General features: G+C 36.6%; 2 protein-coding genes across 6 annotated transcripts in view; both read right to left on the bottom strand.

Moving 5' to 3' along the window:
* Positions 1–901: 901 nt before the first annotated feature.
* Positions 902–2,678, bottom strand: LOC119085421. 4 transcript variants are annotated; one of them, XM_037195835.1, is made up of 4 exons: positions 2,665–2,678; positions 2,363–2,440; positions 1,378–2,280; positions 902–1,310 (listed from the first exon to the last, which is right to left on the bottom strand). In XM_037195835.1, exons 2-4 carry the CDS (start codon positions 2,412–2,414, stop codon positions 1,132–1,134), a joined length of 1,134 nt encoding a protein of 377 aa, XP_037051730.1. In that variant the 5' UTR covers positions 2,415–2,440; positions 2,665–2,678; the 3' UTR covers positions 902–1,131. The 4 variants fall into 4 exon arrangements, with proteins under 4 accessions (XP_037051730.1, XP_037051729.1, XP_037051728.1 ...); XM_037195834.1 differs by lacking the exon at positions 2,665–2,678 and adding an exon at positions 2,471–2,488; XM_037195833.1 differs by lacking the exon at positions 2,665–2,678 and having other exon boundaries at positions 2,363–2,511.
* A 1,835-nt stretch (positions 2,679–4,513) lies between these two features.
* The window catches only part of LOC119085385 (lysine-specific demethylase 6A), a 42,348-nt gene continuing 25,424 nt past the window's right edge, over positions 4,514–21,437 (bottom strand). For both annotated transcript variants that reach the window (XM_037195777.1, XM_037195778.1), the window contains 12 exons: positions 15,915–16,090; positions 15,322–15,676; positions 15,005–15,182; positions 14,256–14,606; positions 11,979–12,579; positions 11,556–11,907; positions 11,253–11,485; positions 10,981–11,186; positions 10,662–10,783; positions 9,774–10,403; positions 9,579–9,705; positions 4,514–9,301 (listed from right to left, as the gene is read on the bottom strand). In XM_037195777.1, the coding sequence (XP_037051672.1) occupies positions 9,095–9,301; positions 9,579–9,705; positions 9,774–10,403; positions 10,662–10,783; positions 10,981–11,186; positions 11,253–11,485; positions 11,556–11,907; positions 11,979–12,579; positions 14,256–14,606; positions 15,005–15,182; positions 15,322–15,676; positions 15,915–16,090 (3,538 nt within the window). In that variant the 3' untranslated portion in view covers positions 4,514–9,094. The remainder of the gene's footprint in view (positions 9,302–9,578; positions 9,706–9,773; positions 10,404–10,661; positions 10,784–10,980; positions 11,187–11,252; positions 11,486–11,555; positions 11,908–11,978; positions 12,580–14,255; positions 14,607–15,004; positions 15,183–15,321; positions 15,677–15,914; positions 16,091–21,437) is intronic.

The raw sequence follows: 21,437 nt of genomic DNA, 5'->3' as shown, positions 1-21,437 counted from the left end.
GCGTATTGTTTCAATTGAACATCATGAACTCCTGTGGTGTCCACTCATTTCGAGCGTCCCATTATCAGTGTGTCCATTACTGTATGACCCATGCCTTACGGCCGGTAATGTCCCTGTCATTCCCAAATCAATCTGAGCCCGACAGGTAATCTTATCCGTTCCCGCATCTGTGCGAGCCCGGTACTATGCCGAAATATCGGTTCCGTTGTGAGACGCACCAGATTCATCCGAACCAGTGGTCGATCACACACAATGATAAAGTTATACGGTCTTATCACACCGTTTGTACGCTAAAGTACCAGACCACCGACGGTATCGGTTTTGGGATCTCATATATATACAAATCGATGGTATTTGTGGGACTAGCGAATTTTAACAAAAATGACGTTGTGGTGACATCTAGACGCTTGTTAATGAAATGTTTTGAACTTTCGCATCAACAGAAAAGATTGACATTTATCAAAGTCCAAATAATTTCATTTGTAATCGTACAGATGGCAGCACTACGTCATTTTCATTATTGTTCGCTAGTGCCACAAATACCTTTCACGAAATGTCATTTTTCATTTTTCAACGTGAGGTTAAATTGAACGTAAATTTGGAGTTATGTGACCGTCACAGAGAATTCATTCAATCTTGCTCAACGGTCTCGTATGATTTATCATGTTGGAGAAAAATTTGTGTCCAATGTCCCCGGCTAAGTTCAATTAAAAATGTAAAATAGACAAACAGATCGAGCACTTAGAAGCGTTGCCGCTCACGATGATCGAGATTGAGTCGGATCAAGATTTAATGTGGTTAATGGACCGAATCGATTCAATGAAGAACACAGAATTAGTTATTACACATCGCATGGATTAGATGTGCTTGTTGTTTCTGCAAGAATAAAGTCAAGATTTTCTGTCTTTTCACAGGCTCAATTTATTGCCAATATTTTTTTTTACAAAACATTTGATGATGCGGTAAAGAAACAATAGAAGGACATTAGCTTACTAAATAAAGAGAAAAAAAATTGATAAACCCAAACGACTGAACGTCCGCCAAAAGTAACAAACATGAAGACTAACTTACACACTACAAGACGATCGGCAAATTATGACAAATCTACAGTTGCCCGTGGCCGCATTCTCCTTATTTTGCTTCGGACGCGGTGCGCTTCTTGTTGCGAATACCACCGTCACGTAAAGATTTCAGTATGCTGTCGTATGATTCGATTGAACCCTGAATACGCGATTTGAGGTCATTGTCGACCGTAGTTTTTTTCAGAGCTTTTGATCGTCGATCCGGAGATATTTTGCCAGGTAACGAAACTGTGAATCGAAACAGATGATTGGATTACACGGAAAATTCATGCGCGAGAGCGTCGAACAGACTTACCAACATCCGAATCAACAGATTCCATTTTGGCCTTAGGTGTCTGCGTAACAGCTGATCGCACTGATTTACCAACATCCGAATCAACAGATTCCATTTTGGCCTTAGATGTTTGCGTAGCAACCGATCGTAGTGATTTCTTCAAAAAAGCATCTCGAATCGTAGCTGCCTTCGTGGAGAAAACATCCTCAAAATCTGTACAATCTACGACCGTTGCCACCTTCTTCGGTCCACTTTTCTTTAACTTTGTCTCATCTCGTTCACTCGTCTCCACCGCCACATACTTCAAGTTGCTGACTTTTATCGACGTGGAATCAAATGTCCTTTTCGAATGCAATGTCTGCGATCGTTTTCTCATTGTCAACGTAATGTTTGTGACGACACTGTCACCACCATTAGCTCTCCGATTCGATGAATTCTTGCAAGTGGAATCGGTAGAATTCGAAACGGAATTGAAATCGACGCCAAATGTTGACAAGTATTCGGTGGGGTCGACTCCGAAATACTTCAAATAGCTGAACTTGAAGTTCGGATACTTTTCAAACTTCGCCAATAAGCTTTGCGATTGCGATGCATTGTTCATCGAACTGCTGTTAACGCTGCGAGAACGTCGCCGAAATGAATCGTAGCCACTATCAACGGAATTCAATTTCGAATCGATGCCATTCTCTGACGCTTCATTGATGGTACTAAAATCAGTGAAGAATGACACTTGACGACCAACTGGACCGATGGCTGGCTTTCGATCAACGACATCATTATTTGTCCATTCCAACAATTGTGTGAATCGGTTGACCATTCCGGAAACAGTATTCTTCTTGATTCCAGCCAATGATTCACGAGGAAGTCGCGTTACCGGAGTGGAACTTGTTCGATCGATTTCCTTAACGTTACGTTGAACCATCTCTAAGCAAGGGGAAAAAACACTTTGTAATGCCTGCCCTCTTAGTAGAAACTTTCAATTTTTATAAGAACCGGGAGAACTTACTTCTAGCGTCATCAGTAATTGGTGATGGCGAATTTGAGGTGAAACTTTCCATTAGCGACTTAACAACAAACAAACAAACTTGGAAACAAAATATTTTGTGCGCTCTACTCTGGAGGTTTCACTGAAGTGGCGGTTTTTTTCTACTTCTGGTGTCAATACACACAACGTTGGCTACATTGATTGCTATTGACTGTGTGTGTGTCAACTGTTATCGACAGTGATGATAAAAGTAAGTTTTGAACCTTTTGAACGCTGACTGAAGGGATGTATATAATAATATACACTGTCACGTCTAGTCATACACTATCGACAACAACGACAATAAAACTTGGAACCTCGGAAGTAATTTACTATTACGTGTTACGGCATGTTTCATTTTCATTTACATTGCCTAATCACGTTTTTCCTGGTGGATGGTCTCAGCTTTCCAATAACGCAGAACATGCATGGCTAGTTGGCTAATAATACGATTAAAATTTCACTTTGAAGTGTAAATTTGAGATCTGCTTCCTCTACTCAAATAATTCCATGTACATGAAACATCTGATAAATTCTTTCTGCAGCGACTACAGCCGCCGACTTACTTTTTCGTAATCAGCATTCTGTTCAAAATTAGCTCTGGGACTACAATGCTTACACTACCACTAACCCCTTGTAACCAACGCATAGATTTCTGTCGTGTTTCGTAACTTTTGGGAGATGGTAGTGGAAGATAAAACATTTTAAAATCACTCACCACCACTCAAGGGAAACACTTGACTGTACAAAAATCAGTAAATTTTATTAAATTTTGGTTGTCGGCGAAACTGACACACGAACATCTCAATACTACCACTTACATCCATTGCTTGTAAGTTTGTTGTTTTGTGTAAGTGTAAGCTTCGCGGAACGAGCCGAAGTCGGGCTACTGTCGGCATACTGTGTAAACAAAAACCAGTTTTTCCGCACTTTCTGGCCCAGAAAATCAATCAATTTTTCACAATCTCGAACACGCAAATATAATGTGACAGATCAACGCACTTCAAGCATGAGTGATACTCTGAATATAGTACTGAAACTTGCAGTGTGTTCGTGTGTTGACAAAACACTGTAAAAAACCACTTCATACAAAATAGTAGGTACTCTATTTGGCAGCTGTCGACTATGATCACTTGATCACACTGGAATAGGCACAGTTACGTATATTTACAATTTGTCTGTGTGAGGGACTCATAGTGAAAAATTTAAACAAGAATTCTTTTGTTTAAAATTTTGACTGAGTCTCTTCTCTTATGCAAATTACAACAGTTGTAAATTAAACACACGCATCCCCAACGTATACTATAGTGACAAATCATTTGCAAATTTCACAGCTGCTTTCGACTCTGTCTCTTCTCTCCTCTGCTTGATAATTTGTAATTTATTAAAAATTGCGCTCGGTTTGAATATCGATTTCATTTATTTTTCCATTATTTTCATTCTTTAATTTAATTTAATTTAATTTACGTCATTTTTAATTATTATACGATAAATAAATCACGATAGTTTACACTAAACTATTTTACAAATTATACAATTAACATGTTCATCCTCTTGTTCCATATAACCTCAAAACGAAACTTTTTGTTTGCAGATTATCTGGCTTTCTGTTAATATAATTAATAATTGATTCATTTTTGTTTAGCATAATGATTCGTTTTTCGATCAGTTTCTTATTCTAAATTTTCTTAATTTTGTTGGGATGATTCTTCTTATCAAAGACTTTCAATAACTTTTTTTTTACATTTTTTACATTCATTTTTTTGTGTTTGTCTAGTTAGTATGAGTCGCTAAAAACGTTGTTCTAATTTCTTATTTTTTCTTCAAAAAGAAACATCATGAGACTGATCGTTATTTTGGTGTTGTTTATTTCTCCCTTGCACAATTAAAACACGACACAAAAGCTATGATTTTGATGTAAAAACTTTTCTTTTGCTGAGTTATAAATACAAATTGCAAACTACCAGAAATCATTGTCTATCATACAAAAAATTTAAAATTTTCCCACTAAACATTGTCCTTATAAGTAGTACTATCTGTTAAACATACAAATTGCCCATTTATACACAATAAAAACTTACACGAAGCAACTTTTAGGTTTCTGTTTTTTGTTATTCTATTGTTGATGTTTAGTTTTCCTTCATTTTGTACCAGAGTTAGAATTAATATTAATGATTGATGGATTTGAAACCGAATGGAACGACAAACGAAATACTTTTTGCCACTACCTTTGAGCAAAGTTTATCGAGAAAATGTAGACAAATTTACGACAATCAAGAGAATTTCGCGGAATTAGCATCTAGCGTCATCGGGAATACGATATTTCTATTGTTTAAATCAGGTAAAATCGGTTTTAACAATAGAAATATCATATTCCCAACTGACACTAGATGCTAGTGTGTGTTGGCCTTCAGTAAATACAGTGAGGAAACAAACGTACAGCTAGACATTGTTCGGCATTTCTCTACACTAAATAGCAAGGACTTTTCCGTGAAATTTTTTTCCCTACATTTTCCCGCTTTTTCTCCCAATTTTCACTATTTTTACTAAAAAGGTTTTTGGAAATATAAGAGAAAAGGAACAATTTTCATCCGTTAAAAAAGTAAGACTTGATTTCCACCTACCAAAAAAAAAACTCCATGTGAGAGACAAATCTGATTTTTTTTTTCATTTTTTGCTTTGTTTACTTGACATCTCGCTCGTGTGAGATCAGTGATCACGCGGAGTAGTTTTTGTTGAGTGGAAACCATACTTCGTATATTTCACAGACGATTGTAGCAATGGCCCACATAAAGTAGGGAGACATAAAAAGCACGGTTTTCGATTAATGTAACATTCATCTGTGGGGAAAATAGTTTATATTCGATCAGGAGTGAGGATCTAGCCGTCGGTAAATGGTTCGTTTGAAAATAAAAACTCGCGTATGTCCACGTCCAGTCCATCAATCATAAAATTTGAAAAATGTTTTCTTTTCTGTGACTACAATTTGTTTTCTATTTTTTGTAATAAAATTTTCTTTTTTTTTTGTTTCTGAAAAATTAGACTTTTCTCTAAACGGACCGTTGTTGTTGTTGTATAGCTAAAAATATTGTTTTTTTTATTATCCAAAAAAATATTTATTTTTTCTTTAATTTTTTGTGTTTTTCTTGAGTTTTGAGCTATTTTATGAGAATAAAGGCACATTAACGCTTAAGTTCTTCTTCTTTCTATTTTTTCCCCTTTTTTTAAATAAAATTAATTATCTGTCAAAAAAATTGCTTCTTAATCATTAATTTCCATTTGTTTTATTTCAAATTTTATTTATCAAATTAATTACAATTCGACAATTATTTTAATGATTCAAATGACTTTCGAAACGCATAATTGCATTATGGTATAGAATCCTGTATAGAATTCAAAGAACTTAGTACTGAGAATGAGTTTAGTGTTCAGTTTACACTGATAAAAAGTTGCAATTGTTTAAAACAACAAAACGAAATCGATGTGATAGTAAAGTGTCATTGTTGTGAGTGTTCAATAAGCTAATTGTATTACCCTTTCACCGACGGTAAGCATATCAGCAAATCTGTTATCGGATCTATTACTTCATTTGATGTAAGCAGTTTCAAGTTTGCGACGCACATTTCGCGACAAGACTCACTGTTATAGTCGAAGATCATCGTTTATTCATGCAGTTGTGATCGCCAACAGATGAAAGCTTGTTCACTTTTTATTTTGTAACGTAGTATATCACAATTTTAGTTGAAATGTAGACCTTCAAGCTGTTGCTCTGGAAATTCAATTAAAATATCCTTGCAAGGAGTGTACAGATTTGTTTTTGACTGACCATCGTTACCTTTGCATCAACGACCAGGCGCGACCAGGCGATATTTTTTACAAAAAGAATCGAAAATTTAACACCTACTGGTAGTGGAAACATAACTAGGGATAAAAGGTTGGCGGCTCTACAGGCCAAAGGAGTTTTCCTAGAGGCACCAGACCAGATTTTTTTACTTCAATTTGAACTGATGATGCTCACAACGTGATGGAGCATGTCCATTAAAATTTCTTTCATATAAAATTTCGTTTTAAAAAACTGCAGGTAGGCCTGAACTGAACCCACGGTCATTCGGGCGATTTACGAAGGGATCTTAATTTTTTGTATGGATCAAGAGCAATGATGGGCTTTTCGCAAATTTACCACATACAACGTCAGAAAGACTTTTTCGAGTCAGTCCAGCCCTGACTGATGTAAGTGTAGGTAAAAATAAAAAAGAAATCCCATTGAATTGTCTGTGTGTGTTTTTTTGGTAAAATATAATTTTTCTCGCTTTGTGTTGTCATTTTGTTTCAGTTTTATTTACACTAAAATTTCCATTTTAAAAATAAGATGAACATCCACCAATCTCTCCATTCTCCATTTATTCCGCAAAAAATCATCGGTGTGTTTTGTTTTCTTCTTATAAGTTCAATTTATTCATTTTTATATTGGCAGTGAACACTGGTTTTTTGTCTCCTTTTATTTTCAATTTTTGTTTTCCTTATACATTTCCTATACACGTAGTAAAATTAAATAATTTCTTCTTTCGATTGTGTAAATTATTTCATTTTTCCTTCATTTTAATTTAATTATTTTTAATAATTTAATTTAATTTGTACAAATTATTAATACTAAAAAATTTGAATATTTTATATCGATTACGAATGATAGTACATTAACTGTCTTGCTGGGACGGTTTTTGTTGAGGCGTGTGGGAAATTTGTATTTCAAGCCGAAAGCGAGTAATATAATCCAACAAACTGACAACAAAAAAATTCACAGCAACTCAGTACCGCATTTTGTTTGCTTGGCCAGAAAATGCTGAAAACTGGTTTTGAGCGAGACTGTGAGTCGTTTTCTGGCCGCAATTTTTTTTAATTTTTTTTTATTTTTCATTTTTATAATTTTGGTTTTCCATTTTTTACAAACAAAAAAGAGAGGGAGGAAAGAGATTAATGAAAAGAAAATTGGCTACTTAGCACTATAACAAATTATTAATTTTTAGCTTAAGAAAAGTAAGGTTTTTCATGTCGATTTTTTGTCCAAATTTATTTTTTCCGTTAAATAAAATTCATTTTTTTTGCTTGCTACGTTTTTGGTACCTTACCGCTTTACATAGACACGCATACGTAGCGTATACATGAATGCTGTTTTCCAGTTTGACAACAATTTGCCCATTTCGATTCAACCGCAAAATTCATTTATATTTTGGAAGGATAGCCGTATTTAATGTTTAAATTTAAATTTGAAATTCCATTCTTCCTCTATTCAGTTTTTTTTTTTTCATTTTATTTAACTACATTCGACAGCTATTTATATATAAGCTAAACCCACAACTCAAACAAAATATTATTTAAAATTTCACATTAATTGAAGAGAAGAAAAAAAACATTTTCATTCTGATTCCGATTGATTTAAAAAAAATATTTACACTCAAATGACGGAGGTTTTACTCTTTATTTACACTCATTTTGTATCATCTTATTCCACTCTTTTTAAACAAGTTATCTAAGTGCAGTGTTTTCTCTTCTTCCTTCTTTGTATTACACGTCCCTACGAAATACATGAGATCAATAATTTTTTTTAGTTTGTTGCAGTTATATTTGATTACCGACAGAGCGGTAAGAGCGACTTCGTCAATATAATTCGAAGAAGAAATAAAAATGTTAAGAAGCTGACGATTTTCCCTGTTAATTCATGTCACAGGTTATGGGCCCGTTACAGATCGTACTCTAAATTTCCGCTGATGGAAAAAAAATTGTTTTTTTTCCGGTGAGATACGAATGCGTAAGATGTCGCTTGTTTCAGATTTGTACACAACCTAGGCTAGGAATTCCCGTGGATGATCCCAGTGATCCTGCAGTATTTCCACCAGCGTCGATTTTTGATTGTTTTTTATGTGAAGAAAATGTCACAAACTGATCAACGTTTCAGTGTTCCGTGTGACATGAGTCCAACCGATCTCGCTGGTTTTCGAACAGTGAACTTTTTTTCGTTTCTTTTATACCTGTCAAATATCCGAATTCTCTCCTCCGAAATGCAGCAATGCGAACAGCACATTTAAAGGCGCGCAATCTTTCGTGAATTTCGTTTCATCGATTAAAAAACTGCTTTTCATCGAAGAAAAAACAGTTTGGTTTGCTAATATTCAGTTCGTGTGTCAGTTTATTTTGCCGTTTGACCAATTGAGGTATCGTAACATCGAAAGTAAAACTGTTGGCCGGAAAGATGTTACAAAAATGAAATAAAGTTTTCTTCCAACTTTCGTTATGAAACTTCCTTCTGAATTTGCAAATTTATTGTTTACGATTGTTACGAGTAACCCCGATTTTTGTTTTATATTTAGTAAAAATATATTCTTCAGTCGAGAGTCGAGATTATGTGCGCTAACTGTGAACTAAATTCAACGCCAGGGATTTTTTTTGTACAAAGAAATCCGTCGGCTCATTTTGTTTGTGTTTTTTTGTTTGTAAATTCGATAGGTATAAATACGTTATTGCTTAAATGGATGACCGTTCACACACTTTTTTCACTAATTCAAAAATTGATTTAAATCAAAAAAAAAAAAAAAAAAATCCGAAAGTCCGGTTACGCCTTATGCTACGAGCGAATAAATTAAACTAATGGTACACAACATCATCATCATTGTCATCATCATCGTCGTCGTCATTGTTAACATAATTTTCTATTCTATATTACGTTGTCGGTGCCGGCGGCGATACAGCTGGTGGTGGACTATGCAACACGAACGCATCGTACACTTGCATCAGTTCACTCAAACGGTACTCTTCGAGGCATACGAAACCAGACAGCGATGGCGTTTGTTTACGTGCACAGCCCATGCAATGGACGACATGTCGTTTCTCTTGTTCGCGAATGAATAGGATGTTGAACACTTCGAGCTGAATACGAAATTGAAAAGAAAAAGTTTTTGTTGAAATCAAAGAGACTCGAAAGACGAATGTCTGATTGTGGCTGGGATTCTTGTATAAACTCGTCTAGAATGAGATCACAAATCGAAAGTTTCGTCTCATATGGCACACGATTTTAATTTTTTTCTTGCACTACCTTAGGATCGACACAACTATTGACAAATTATGTAGAAGGATTGCGAGTGCGGCCACATTAACATCGGGGATGGGGACAGAATATTTTTATTTTTTTGCAAATTTTACTCACCTCACACTGTCCACAATAATGCGATGCCTCGTTTTTGCCACGCCCATGGAATCGTACCTCAACATTCTTCAACTTGACATACTCGAGCGTTGCTATCACATGTTTGAGAGTTTGAAGCAAACAATTTCTGCAAAAAAAAAGAAAGAATTTTAATTGCTTGCACAGCCGCAAAACGTAACCTTCAATCGGACTCACTTGATTAGTTCAAATAATTTTGCGTCCGACACTTTGATATTCCGGGCCAAATTCCAGCTCAAATGCACCATCGGCACGATACTTTTGAAATGCTGCAATTTGTTCCACTCATAGCGCTCGATGGCCAAACTGTACTGCCGTGCCGTCAACGGGCCAACATTCCATGCAATGTTGTTGCACCAACCGACCGCCTGCACCCAATGCACACAGCCGGCATTCACCCAGACCAGATCGCCGGGTCGTTGAATGAATCGATAAACGGGAATATTTGCATTGTACAGGTCTTCCAGCACCGGCCACCACGAACCGTGCAAATAGTCGATGTTATTCTTTTCGCACAATTGCTGAATGCCGCCCCAGTACGCATCCGGCACGGCAAACCATTCACAATCGCCGGGACCGATGTTTATGTTAATCGAACAGAAATTGTTGTTCTCCTGATGACCGGGCGTTCGACTGCCCGGCACTTTCATGTACAGTTGAACGGTGTTCATGCCGAGTATGACATGGCCAACATGTGATAACATATTAGCAGCCGATACGACACGGGCGAATGCTGGTAGTTTCGTTAGCTCGGTCAATTGACTGCGCCATTTGCGTTCATCGGACAGATCGACGTTGGTACCGAATCTATAAAGAAATTGAAATGTTCCGGTGAATTGATGGACAAACAAGATGTTAATAGCTGATGGTGATGGAAATGAATTTGTTGAAAGCTCTACTATCAAACGCCACTTAAGTAATTGAAAATGGAGTTAGCGAAAAGCCTTCATGGATAGTTTGTTCTAGCACTTTTATGGAGCTAAACTTGACGCTGAACAGTCAAATCAGTTACGAAAAAATGCGGAAAATTCGGTGACAAAAGGTAAATGATTGCCGAGTTCTCACCTCAACATTTTGTTGGCATTTTTGATTTTCTTCTTCTTTCCATTGACGCCACTATTGCTCATCGAATCCTTCGAATCGGAATCCGAAAATGTGTGAATGCCGGCAGTTTTGTCCTTCTCCTCCTGCAAACAAAAAAGAAATTCAAAATTAATTCACATGACCATGAAGGTGGTGGTGATCATTGATGTACATCCAGTAGTTGGTGTGGAATCAGAGAAAAAAATTATCTTCACTCTTATTCAGAAGAACGAAAGTTTAAATTGTTGATCATCATTTGAATCGGGTGCTATTTGTACTGATTCATAAAATCGGCGCTTACCTTGAGACTATCCTGGAAACTCGATGCCTGATATTGGGCGTATTTGGCAATGGTCGTGTGTTGACGATGCGATATGCAGGTCCAAACTCTTTTCGCTTGCGAAATGTCCCAATTTTCATCGGGCCCTTGATGCACTTGTAATCGCACTTCGACGCTGTGATCGGGATTGGCCTCCACCAAAGTTTTCGTTGAAAACAGTCCCAAATCTAAAATGGCAGGTCGGTTGATCAGAAAACAAGTTCCTACGCCGGTAGTATGTGCAAATTGCGTACCTAATTTCAGCGCAGCTGCTAATCCTCGCACCACAGCAATGGGATGTTTCAGACAAAACTCTTGGAGTTGTGGACTGAACGCATGCTTTTTGTTTTCCAAGTGAACGGATGGTGTGGGTGGTACAAGTTGTTCTCGCGTTAATCGTTGCGGTGGACATTCTGGTGGCGATGGTATCGGAGCGTCTGGAGCTTGTATTGAGGATGGTGATGGAGGTTCTGTGACACCAATGGATCTGAGGGTACAAACGAAAATTAATAAAAATCCATTTCGAAGAAGCAAGTGTCGCCGGACACAACACTCACTTCACAGTTTCCATAATTTGTTTCGCGTCCATTGCCGTCGAAAAGGTTAGCGTGTCGTTCGATCCAAACAATTTTTCAATTTTTAAAACTGGTTCAGTTTTGATATCACATTTTGGAATGATTGACATTGTTGATGTTGCTTCGCATTTGACCGGTGGTGATTTTGTGTTTGGATTTGTTGTCGAATCGGCGGCAACATTTGTTGGTGACGATGATCCTACGCCAGCCTCGTCGGGAATTTCACCTTTGATGTCAAGTCCATCGCTGCCGAACTGTTTGAGCAGATTTTCAGCGAAGGACGTTGCAATGTCTTTTTGCGATAGCAAAGCCTGTAGTTCTTGGTCGGAAACATCTGATGGAACGAAAGAATAAAATCGTTAGATTCACTCATCAAGTGCCGTCTTATCGACAACATGTACATACCCATATCGGACTGATTGGTCGTTGACGATATTTGAGTGTAACCCAAATTCGTTCCGAACTGATTCTGCTGAAATTGTCCCACATTGGCCGATTTGTAGGGCATACCAGCGTTCGGCAGTGTGTGTCCAGTTGCAGCTGGAAAATTGCTCGAGCTTTCAACAGCAAATCCAGTTTGTGCAATCGTCCCACTTTGTGGAACTCGTGGTGCGGTCTGTTGAAAACTACTCGGCTGCTGGCCAATAAACTGTTGACCTGCCGGCCGATTAGCAACTTGTCCACTTTGTTGCTGCTGTGTTTGCACGGCACCGGCCTGCGTGCGCTGTTGTTGCTGAATCCGTACTTGCTGCTGATGCTGCTGCATCAGGCGATATTGATTCGTTAACTGCAGTAAAACATTTTGCTGTTGGGCTGTAAGATTGTTCTGGTTCTGCTGTAGATATTGTAACATTTGCAACTGCTGCTGTGACAGATAGTAGACGGGCTGGGCTGGTCGGGCATTGGGTGATTGTTGAAGGTTCTCCTCCTGTTTGAATCGTTTGTTTGATACAGCTGCATTGTTGGGCTGTTGATTTGGATATGGCGGTGGCGGTCCTTGGGACGTCTGAAATAAAATGGCATTGCAGGTTTAGTCGTCAGAGTCAAATGGAATTTAATCAAATAAAAAAATTCATTTTCATTTGTAACTGCTTGTTAGCACTGATCCATTCATTGAATAAATTTACCAGAGCGCAAAACAGTCGACATTTTCTACCAATTTTTTACTCAACGAGTTAAACAAACAATCGATCGCTTTACAAAATTGCTTGTCTATTCCCAATTGGACAGTTAAAACGCAAGTGTACGAATATTAAACGCAGTGGAAAAAGAAAAAAACCGACGACAGGAGGCGTGTAGGTTTATCGAATCATTTCACGTCACGAAAGAGTTCAAGGTCATGCAGTTGAGAGTTCATTTACAGCAAGTATAACTAACCGGACAATTTTATGAGTTTTACAATCGCCACTTTATAACAATTCATTCTCCGCATGATTGAGAGGATCGAATCACGTTCGATTCGCAATAAATTCATTTAAATTGATTATGAAACGTGCAACAACACGTGGCTCATGGATAACCTAACCCCAAATTTTTTTTTTCTCATACACCGGAATTCCATTTTCAACTTACCCGGCAATCGTTTTTCGTTGAAATTCCATTTAACTATGCTATCAGACTTTTAGTAAGTAGTTGGATCACGTGGACCAACGGAAATGGAAACTTAGTTTTTTTTTACATAAAATTGCTCAGATTAATCAAATGATTTGAATATTTTTTTCACTTTCCAACCGCACTGTTCGACGGAACATTTATAAAAGAGATCGAAAACGGAACGTGAACGAAAATTATGTCTACTGCTGCTTATCGATTTCTCATTTGAGTAAGTGTGTGTGAGAATTTTACATCGAAGGAAAACCAAAGTTCATTTATTTCGGTGTGAGAACAAGGGAGAGAAAACAAGCATCATTTTTCACGTGAGGTTTGCAGGGTTTACAACTATGAATATTAGCTCAACGTGTATAACGTCGCGTGTACAAGGAATCAGACTTTCTCTCATTGAGAGAATTCGTTGCTTCAATCAATAAAAAGTTTTCGTTGTGTAAGTTCGCTAACTTGGCATCAAAACAATGTTTAGAGTGATTGGTTCTCGTCTCGGGTACATCAACAAAAACTTTCAGTGTTTTCTTATTCACACGCCCTATTTTCACTTTACCTGTAAATGATCCACGCTAGTTTTATAGCTCACGTTTTGAGTTGGCGAAGGAAATTAATTTGAAGAGGAAGTAAGGTTTAAATTTATTGCACTGAAGTCTTAGCGCGACTTATAACTAGTGTGACGATATTTTTAGATTTGTTCGTTCGGACAATAATAACACAGAACTGAAGCATCTGTCTAATTAATGGTGATTGGGTGAAGACCTCAACAACCTTTTAGAAATGACTAGTCACCTGTTATCAGTGATAACAAAAACAATAAGCGATGAGCTCTGGGTAGAAAAATGTATGTTTGAACTAATGAAGTAAAAGATTTTGTGACCAAAAATAGACAGAGCCTTAAGTCTTAAGTAAAGTATCCAGATTCAATGATGTGTTTATGTTCAGATTATATGAGTAACTGAACTGTAAATGGTTCGTGGTGTGCTTGTGGACGTGTAATTGAAATGAAGAATTGGTGCACAGGTGGGAACCGAACTGTTTGTAGGGTCAAATTCGTGTAGTATAAAAATCAACATCACTAACCTGAGTGTTATAGGCGCCCTTGGCTATCGATCGCTGTTGATTGGCTTGCGCACTTTGCTGTTGACGCGAACTCATTTCGGCAGATATCGGCAGATTCCAGGCCTCTTCGATCGAGGGCAACTGGCGTCTTTTCGATGTTATGCTCGGCATAGGAGCGTGAGCCAATTGAGATTGCAGAAATTTGATCCGCTGCGATAGATTTTGTGGTTTACCGCCGCTGGTTGTGATCGTTGAATCTTTCAGTAGATTTTTGTGACTTCCGTGACTCGGCGAAATGGTCGACGATGTGGATGAATGACCGGTTGGATTTGTGGTGGATGAAACCGTTAAATTTTGGATTTGTTCGGTTGTCTGGAAAGAAGAAAAAAATTTTCGGTCAAGACTTGAACGACAATCGTTTCATTCTTTAATTGTTGTGGTTGTGGTGTCATAATTGAGCATGTTGCGTGTACCATCGTTACAATGGTCTTTTTTTCGAAAGAGATGCCCGTCCGTATACCATATGGCCTGAACTTGTATTCAATACGAAATCATTGTGCGGTTTCCGCATGCAAAACATTCCTTTGATAAGTACTTTCAAATTTGCGCACAATTTCTCCGAAAAGTATCAAAAGAAATCGAAAACAAAAAAATGTTTCGTTGAACTGAAAAGCTCTTTTGTTGAACGACAATTGAAAGAACCACAATCTTACCACGACAGATTGCGTGGTAACGGGCAACAGAAGAATGTAGCACACGAACACACTTACATTGTTGGAATATCTTGTCGCGTTCAAATAGCAAGCGAATGCATCTCGCGGTTGACTGCAACTTTCATACAGAATACCTAGGTTGGTCCAAGCGGCACGGTGTGTCTTGTCTAATTGCACTGCACATATGTACGCTTGCAATGCATCCATAGGCTGATTTTGTTGCTGGTATAATACTCTGTTTAAGGAAGACAAACGTCGTCATTAAAAGCGATTCATTGACGAACAGATCGTTAAGAAGCAGCTAAAATAAGCGATAAACTCTGGCGAGTGCTGCAGAGTATAAAATTCAATCCAAAAAAAATCTCAAAACTCACCCGATGGAGCACCACGTGTCTGCATTTCCTTCGCTTTTCTCCACTGAATTTCTGTAGGCTATAAACGCGTCATGCACTTTATTTATACCGGCGTAACAGCGACCCAATAAATACAACGACTGTCCCGATTTTGTGTCGGTTTCGATCGACCGTTGCAGACAGTTTATCGCAAATGTTTCACGTGTACGTTTGTCACTTAACGACTCTACGCAATGGTACATCCATCCTAATTGCCGATAAATATCCGATTTTAGCTGCGGTGTTAACTGTTTCTCGTTGAGTAATTGTTCGTATGCGTCCTTCGCTGCTTTGTGTTTGTTTTGAGCTTCATACAGATGGGCGATGTGAAATCGTACTGTCAAGGAAAGCAAATTTCGCGTTGAATTTTTATGTCTTTCACTGTATCGCTTGGATTGAAATTCCTCAACGACTTTGTGAAGACTGCGGGGTCGTTCACAAATGACGTCACGCTATTTTACAGAATTTTCGACACCCAAAAAAAATCAAAATTGACCTAAATTTGTTAGAATCATCTTCCCCATCCCTCTAACCATGTGACGTCATTTGTAAAGAATACCAAAATGAAAACTCACTTTCAAGCTTTGAAAAACTGCACGGTGACGAATCCAAAAGAGCCAACTGTAAGTGTTTCAGAGATGCTTCATAATCATTGTTCAATTTGAACATAAGACCCAATCGCAGATGAACTTCATTGGAACGTACGTAGTCCGGACTGACATAAAGCAACTGTTGAAATGCTTTGATTGCCCTGTAAGGAAAGAAAATTGTTCGTTAAAATCATGTTTAGTGTTGCAGTAGCTTATAATGGTACGAAAATGAATGTCAGGCTTAAAAGGTTCGTTAATCTGAGCGGCAAGAAGGTCAATAATTTCGATTAGAAATTCCATAATTTTATTCAAAAACGAACTTCTGATCGTGATCTACCCCACGTTCTTTGTTCTTCAGTAGCATAAATATTACACTTTAAGCCATGGCAAAGACCTCTACGCAACCCATTCTGAGAGTATAACAATCACGAAGAAAATGATGCGTAAGACAAAACAAAACGCATTACCAAACGAAACACCATATAAAATCGATCGAACTTAAAAGCCAAATTGTCGTGACTTAAGTGCAGGTGGTTCAGCATTATAGCTGCAGGAACAGCGCGCGCACAAGTCAACATTATTATATCCTCTGTGTATGTACCTTTTTTTCCATCCACTTTACTTGGCCGGTAGATTACACAAACATATGGAAAAACCTTTTCTTTTCGACATAAATTTAATTATAATCAATACACACAGAGAGAAAGAGCAATTTGGATGGTGGCTGTCGGGTCGGGAGACAGATGGTTTTTGAAAGGTTTCAGATGTTGGGATATTTATTATGTATTTAACGTTGCCATGTATCTGTCTGTGCATTTCAGGGCAATTGAAAGGACAGACCATCAACAACATGTAATATTTGATTTTAAAGGATGTTTGCGTTCAGTCTATTCAGTCGGTAGTCGAGAGGGATCAGAGTGGCGATAAAATAATAATGGAGATGTGTTTGATTAGTTTGGATGAGTAAACATATTCTGTTTCAGTTAAATGGATACTTAAACAACGTTAACGAGAGTCGAGCCGCCTAACCATCGGTAACCATATTTATACTATACTTGACAAGATAACATTTTTTCCGCATTTTTATGCACATTTCCTTCCCTTTGCTTCGCATGCAATCCATGCAACTCAACCTTCTAAAATGCTGGTAGAAATAATTATGCATCGTGCGCATAAAAATCCCTAAACGACCGACAAAATAATAAATTTTCCTTTCCTTCAAAAGCATAAAAATGGAATATTGCTTACTAAACGTTTCCTATTACCCATAAAAACAGAGACACTTGAAATATTAAACAAAAATATGATTGCTGCACAGCACACCGACTGTATACGTACACATTGCATTCGAAAATGCATTCATAAATCTTTTCATTTTTTTTTTGTAGGTGTTAAGTTAAAACATTTCTTTCGTGATACGGTAAAAATGTACACCAGCTGGTGTTTAACGTATCGAGACTATCAGTGTACTTAATCTTAAATAAACTTAAAAAAAAAACGGGGAACCACAATAAATATTCGTGTCCATGTGGAATTATGAAGAATGGTTCGTAGTCCCTTCTGAGTAAAAAGGATTTATGATTCGAAATTTACATGGATGTTTTGGGTGAACAAATTTTTTAGCACGCATTTTATTGAAGGATTGCTTTTGATGAATTTAAGTGCGGAAGCTATGACTGGTTTAGGGAATCAAATTCCCCAGGTCTTAATATTGAGAAATATTTCACTAAATTTTACCAAATTTTAACTAAATTTAACTATTATTGGTAAATTCATTCACAGAATTTACTGAAATTTACCAAAAATTACCAAATTTAATTTGTGGTAAATTCGGTAACTTTGCGGAAATTTTAATATTATTTCGTTAAATTTAGAGAAATTTCGTGAATTCTTTAGTGGAATTTAGTGATATTTGGTAAAATTTACTGAAGATTGGTGAAGTTTGGTAAATTCTTTTATGGAATTTACTGAAACTAGGTGAATTTAGAGAAATTTGGTGAATTTAGTGAAATATTTCTCAATTATTAAGCACTGCGGAGTTTGATTTAATGTTATCGGTTACAACTTAGTACTCATATGTACGTCAATTGCAGCCAGTTTTCTTCTTCATAAAAATGCAAATTTGTATCCCCAATTAAATCTCACTCCAGTTAATTAGGTTAGTTGATCAGGCCTGCTGCACTTGTTTGTATTATAGCAATTTCAAATGTCTGGATTTATAGCCAGCACACGTATTAGGGATGTTTCGAATTTATAGGATGAACGTTAAAAATATCGTTTTCCAAATTGTAGCTTTGAATTCCCTTTTATAAATCCACCACAATGGACGCAAGATAATCTTTTCTTTCTTCCTTTTGATAATGCTCAGTTCTTACATTTATTTTATATACCTGTCCCAATATAAAATGCATAGTCTTCTGTTGTATTCATACTACTAATGTGGTTTAAAAAAATTCATTCACCTGACAAGTTCGCTTTCAACTATACACATAAATACACACATTACAACGAGGGATGCATCATGGCGATCATGTTGCACCTGGTATACGAATATTTAGAATTAAATTGAATAGCAAAAAAAAGGAGAATTTCTTTAGATGTTTCACCAACAACAAAAAATATTTCTGGTTTTACCTGAGTTGTTAACTTACGTTTTCTCAATATAATAGACAAAATTTTATACCTAACGTACCTACAGAACGAATATTATTTACCAACTACAATGTACACAATTCGAAAAGAAAACGTGCAAAAATTGCATTGCACCAACCGATTATTATTTTTGCAATGAACAAGAGTCATGTTGCATAAAAAACATTATTATTTTATAAAATGCATTTTATTGCAACGAGGAAAAAAATATTTGCGTTTTTGTGTCATGGCAACAAATGGCGTTAAACTTGAATAAAGATTAATAACATTGTAGACTTTGAATTCGATTGAGATGAGATCAACAGCAGTGGAAAGTATTCTTCCTAAATACGGTATTGTATAGATATGTCAGAATTCGACGCATTGAATAAATTTACGCAACGCAGACAGGAGGAATTTTTTACTAGAAGCTGTTTTTAATAGAGCTCTTTTCTTCGTTCGGATTACTATCTATGTAGCAAATTATATTTCGTTTTATAATTCGCTAAATACGTACACCTTTCGTTATTAGTTATATCTTGATCTAATTAGGTTAGATCATCCAGACAAGCTATTAATCGACGCAAGTCATGATTCGAAGCAAAAAGACAATAGGTGTCCGAGAACTCATTCTTGTCCGGGGATTGGTAAGCTTACCCTACGCCTTTTGACATTAATCATCCCCTGACCTAATTGTTCCTCTTGAAGTACTTTTTTATTAAGAGGAAATGTAAAACCAGTCTTCTATTTTCTATTTTCAAAAATCAAGAAGGACAATCCCCTTCGAGTTGATAGAGTTGAATATAATTTCTCACAGAAGCCGAATCATTTAAACAACAAATTCTTGCTCGACCGATTCTCTTGAAGCTAGGCAAGCATATCGGATTTGTTTTCCCACAACACAGCTTCACCATTTACATTCATTTCTACTACTCTTGATGCCGAAAAGTTTTATGTTTACATCAACAATAAGTGCAACCGACGACAGCAATTTTTTTTAAATATTACAAGTAAACCTCTTTGTTCTAGTTATTCATCACAGAAACGGCTCTCCCATTACTCAACGCTATACATAAAGCATATTTGTGAAGCAATTTATGTTTCTGGGTCATATTAAACGTTTCATACAAAATTTAAAGTGCATTTGTTTTTCAAACACACTCACCGAATACTTTATAACACAAACGTAATTTAATTGGATCGAAAATAGTAAATATATAATAGATAAAAGTCGAAAACCAGGTCAGTTAGAGATATTATGTCTATATGATGTGTATGTATATACCTCCATGTACAATATATATTTTGAAAATGCATTTTACAAAATGTTATTGTTATATCATCAATAAGTGTTGTTAAGTGAAGTGATGCAACGAAATGTTTCACGATGAGGAGAGGATCGTTCGATACGAATATTGTACAATCGGTATTGTACAGTCGGTTGAATTTCGAAAATCTGAATTCAGATTCAGAAGGTTGAAGTTCGAATGATGGGATCGGTCTAGTAAAAATTGAAGAATGATAATAGAAATCTTTACTTCATTCATTTTCCTAATCGAAACGACAGTCATTTACTTAAGGCCAGGTTAAGCCACCTTACATCGCATGTAAACATTCGCGATAGAAACCAACTTAACCTGGCCTTAACAGTGTTGAAAAGTCGACAAATCATTAAATTCGAGGAAATGTCCGATTTTCGACCCGCAACCATAAAAAATGGAGCGTTCGTGTGACGTCAGTAAACACCATTAACAAGAGTTTTCATTTTTAATGCATGGTCGAGAGTAGTGCTTAAAACATGAAAGGTACGGTTTTCGACGCATGTAGCATGTAAGGAAATTTTACATGCTTGGTTGTTGAAAATCGTAATTTTCATCAAATTTCATGTACTTTCGACCGCCTAAACATGTAAAATCCATCACAAAACTCGGGATAAAATTAAAGTGTCATGTTATCGAGTGTTTATCGACCTCGGCTTCGCCTCGGATAAACAAAATTCACACGAAAACTGGACTATTACATATAAAGTCTGGTGAGCTTTCAGAAATTTTAGAATTGTTAGTGGAAAATTAGTAGTCGTTAAAGCAACAACACAAACAACGTCGGTTTTAGTTTTCTATCAAGGTGAATCCCTTCTAAATCTTGTCTTCGACAGACTTCTATTAATCTACAAAAAATCGTTTATTGAATATATCAAAATTGCGGTGCCCGAATGGAGAATTCAAAAAAAAAAAATTTCTTTCTATAAAATATCTCATGTTGGTTAAATATACAACAAAATCACAGAAACCGCATTTATTTTTACACACGGTTCCTGCACAAAAAATAATTCTGATTCTGAAATAAACCTCTCTTCTTCCCCCTTTCCACACCGAAAACCAAATATGAAAAATATCACATAACATAAAATGGCTGTGTTTTTGTAAAGAAAAAAACGAACAACAAGCACAATTGAACATCAGTCTTGAACGAAAATCATTTCAGAATATACATTCATGCCTATATGTCTAGTGGAGTCGTTCTAAGTCTTATCAAATGTCGAAATTTACATCAAACAATTTAGCTCGGTTTTTTTCGCCTACATTATTTGTCTGTTGCAGTCGACAGAGGCATGAAAAAGCATCGTGCACTATCGAAAATACACATAAAGAAATTGAAGCAAAAAAATGGTTGTTAAAGAAGGCAGCACGAGCTACGCTGCATGTATGCAATATTTATATAAACTTCACTGTAAATCAAAATAATGTTTCAGATATGGTGTGGATGATATAATAAATATTATGCGTATAGTACAATGCATATAAATGTAGGGAAATAGCATTTTTATTAAATAATGGATGAATGGCGGACGTATATATTATGCGGACTAACATTTAT

Source organism: Bradysia coprophila, unplaced genomic scaffold (genome assembly GCF_014529535.1).
Source record: "Bradysia coprophila strain Holo2 unplaced genomic scaffold, BU_Bcop_v1 contig_94, whole genome shotgun sequence".
Lineage (NCBI taxonomy): Eukaryota > Metazoa > Arthropoda > Insecta > Diptera > Sciaridae > Bradysia > Bradysia coprophila.
Note: the sequence above shows the minus strand (reverse complement) of the source record. Positions and strands in the feature narration are given on the sequence as shown.

What these genes read in the sequence shown, in the direction of transcription:
- LOC119085421 (XM_037195835.1), bottom strand. Translation starts at nt 2,414, where the DNA reads ATGGAAAGTTTCACCTCAAATTCGCCATCACCAATTACTGATGACGCT. An exon ending in AATTACTGATGACGCTAGAA is followed by an intron (nt 2,281 to 2,362) that starts GTAAGTTCTCCC and finishes CCCCTTGCTTAG; the next exon opens with AGATGGTTCAACGTAACGTT. An exon ending in ATCTGTTGATTCGGATGTTG is followed by an intron (nt 1,311 to 1,377) that starts GTAAGTCTGTTC and finishes TTCGATTCACAG; the next exon opens with TTTCGTTACCTGGCAAAATA.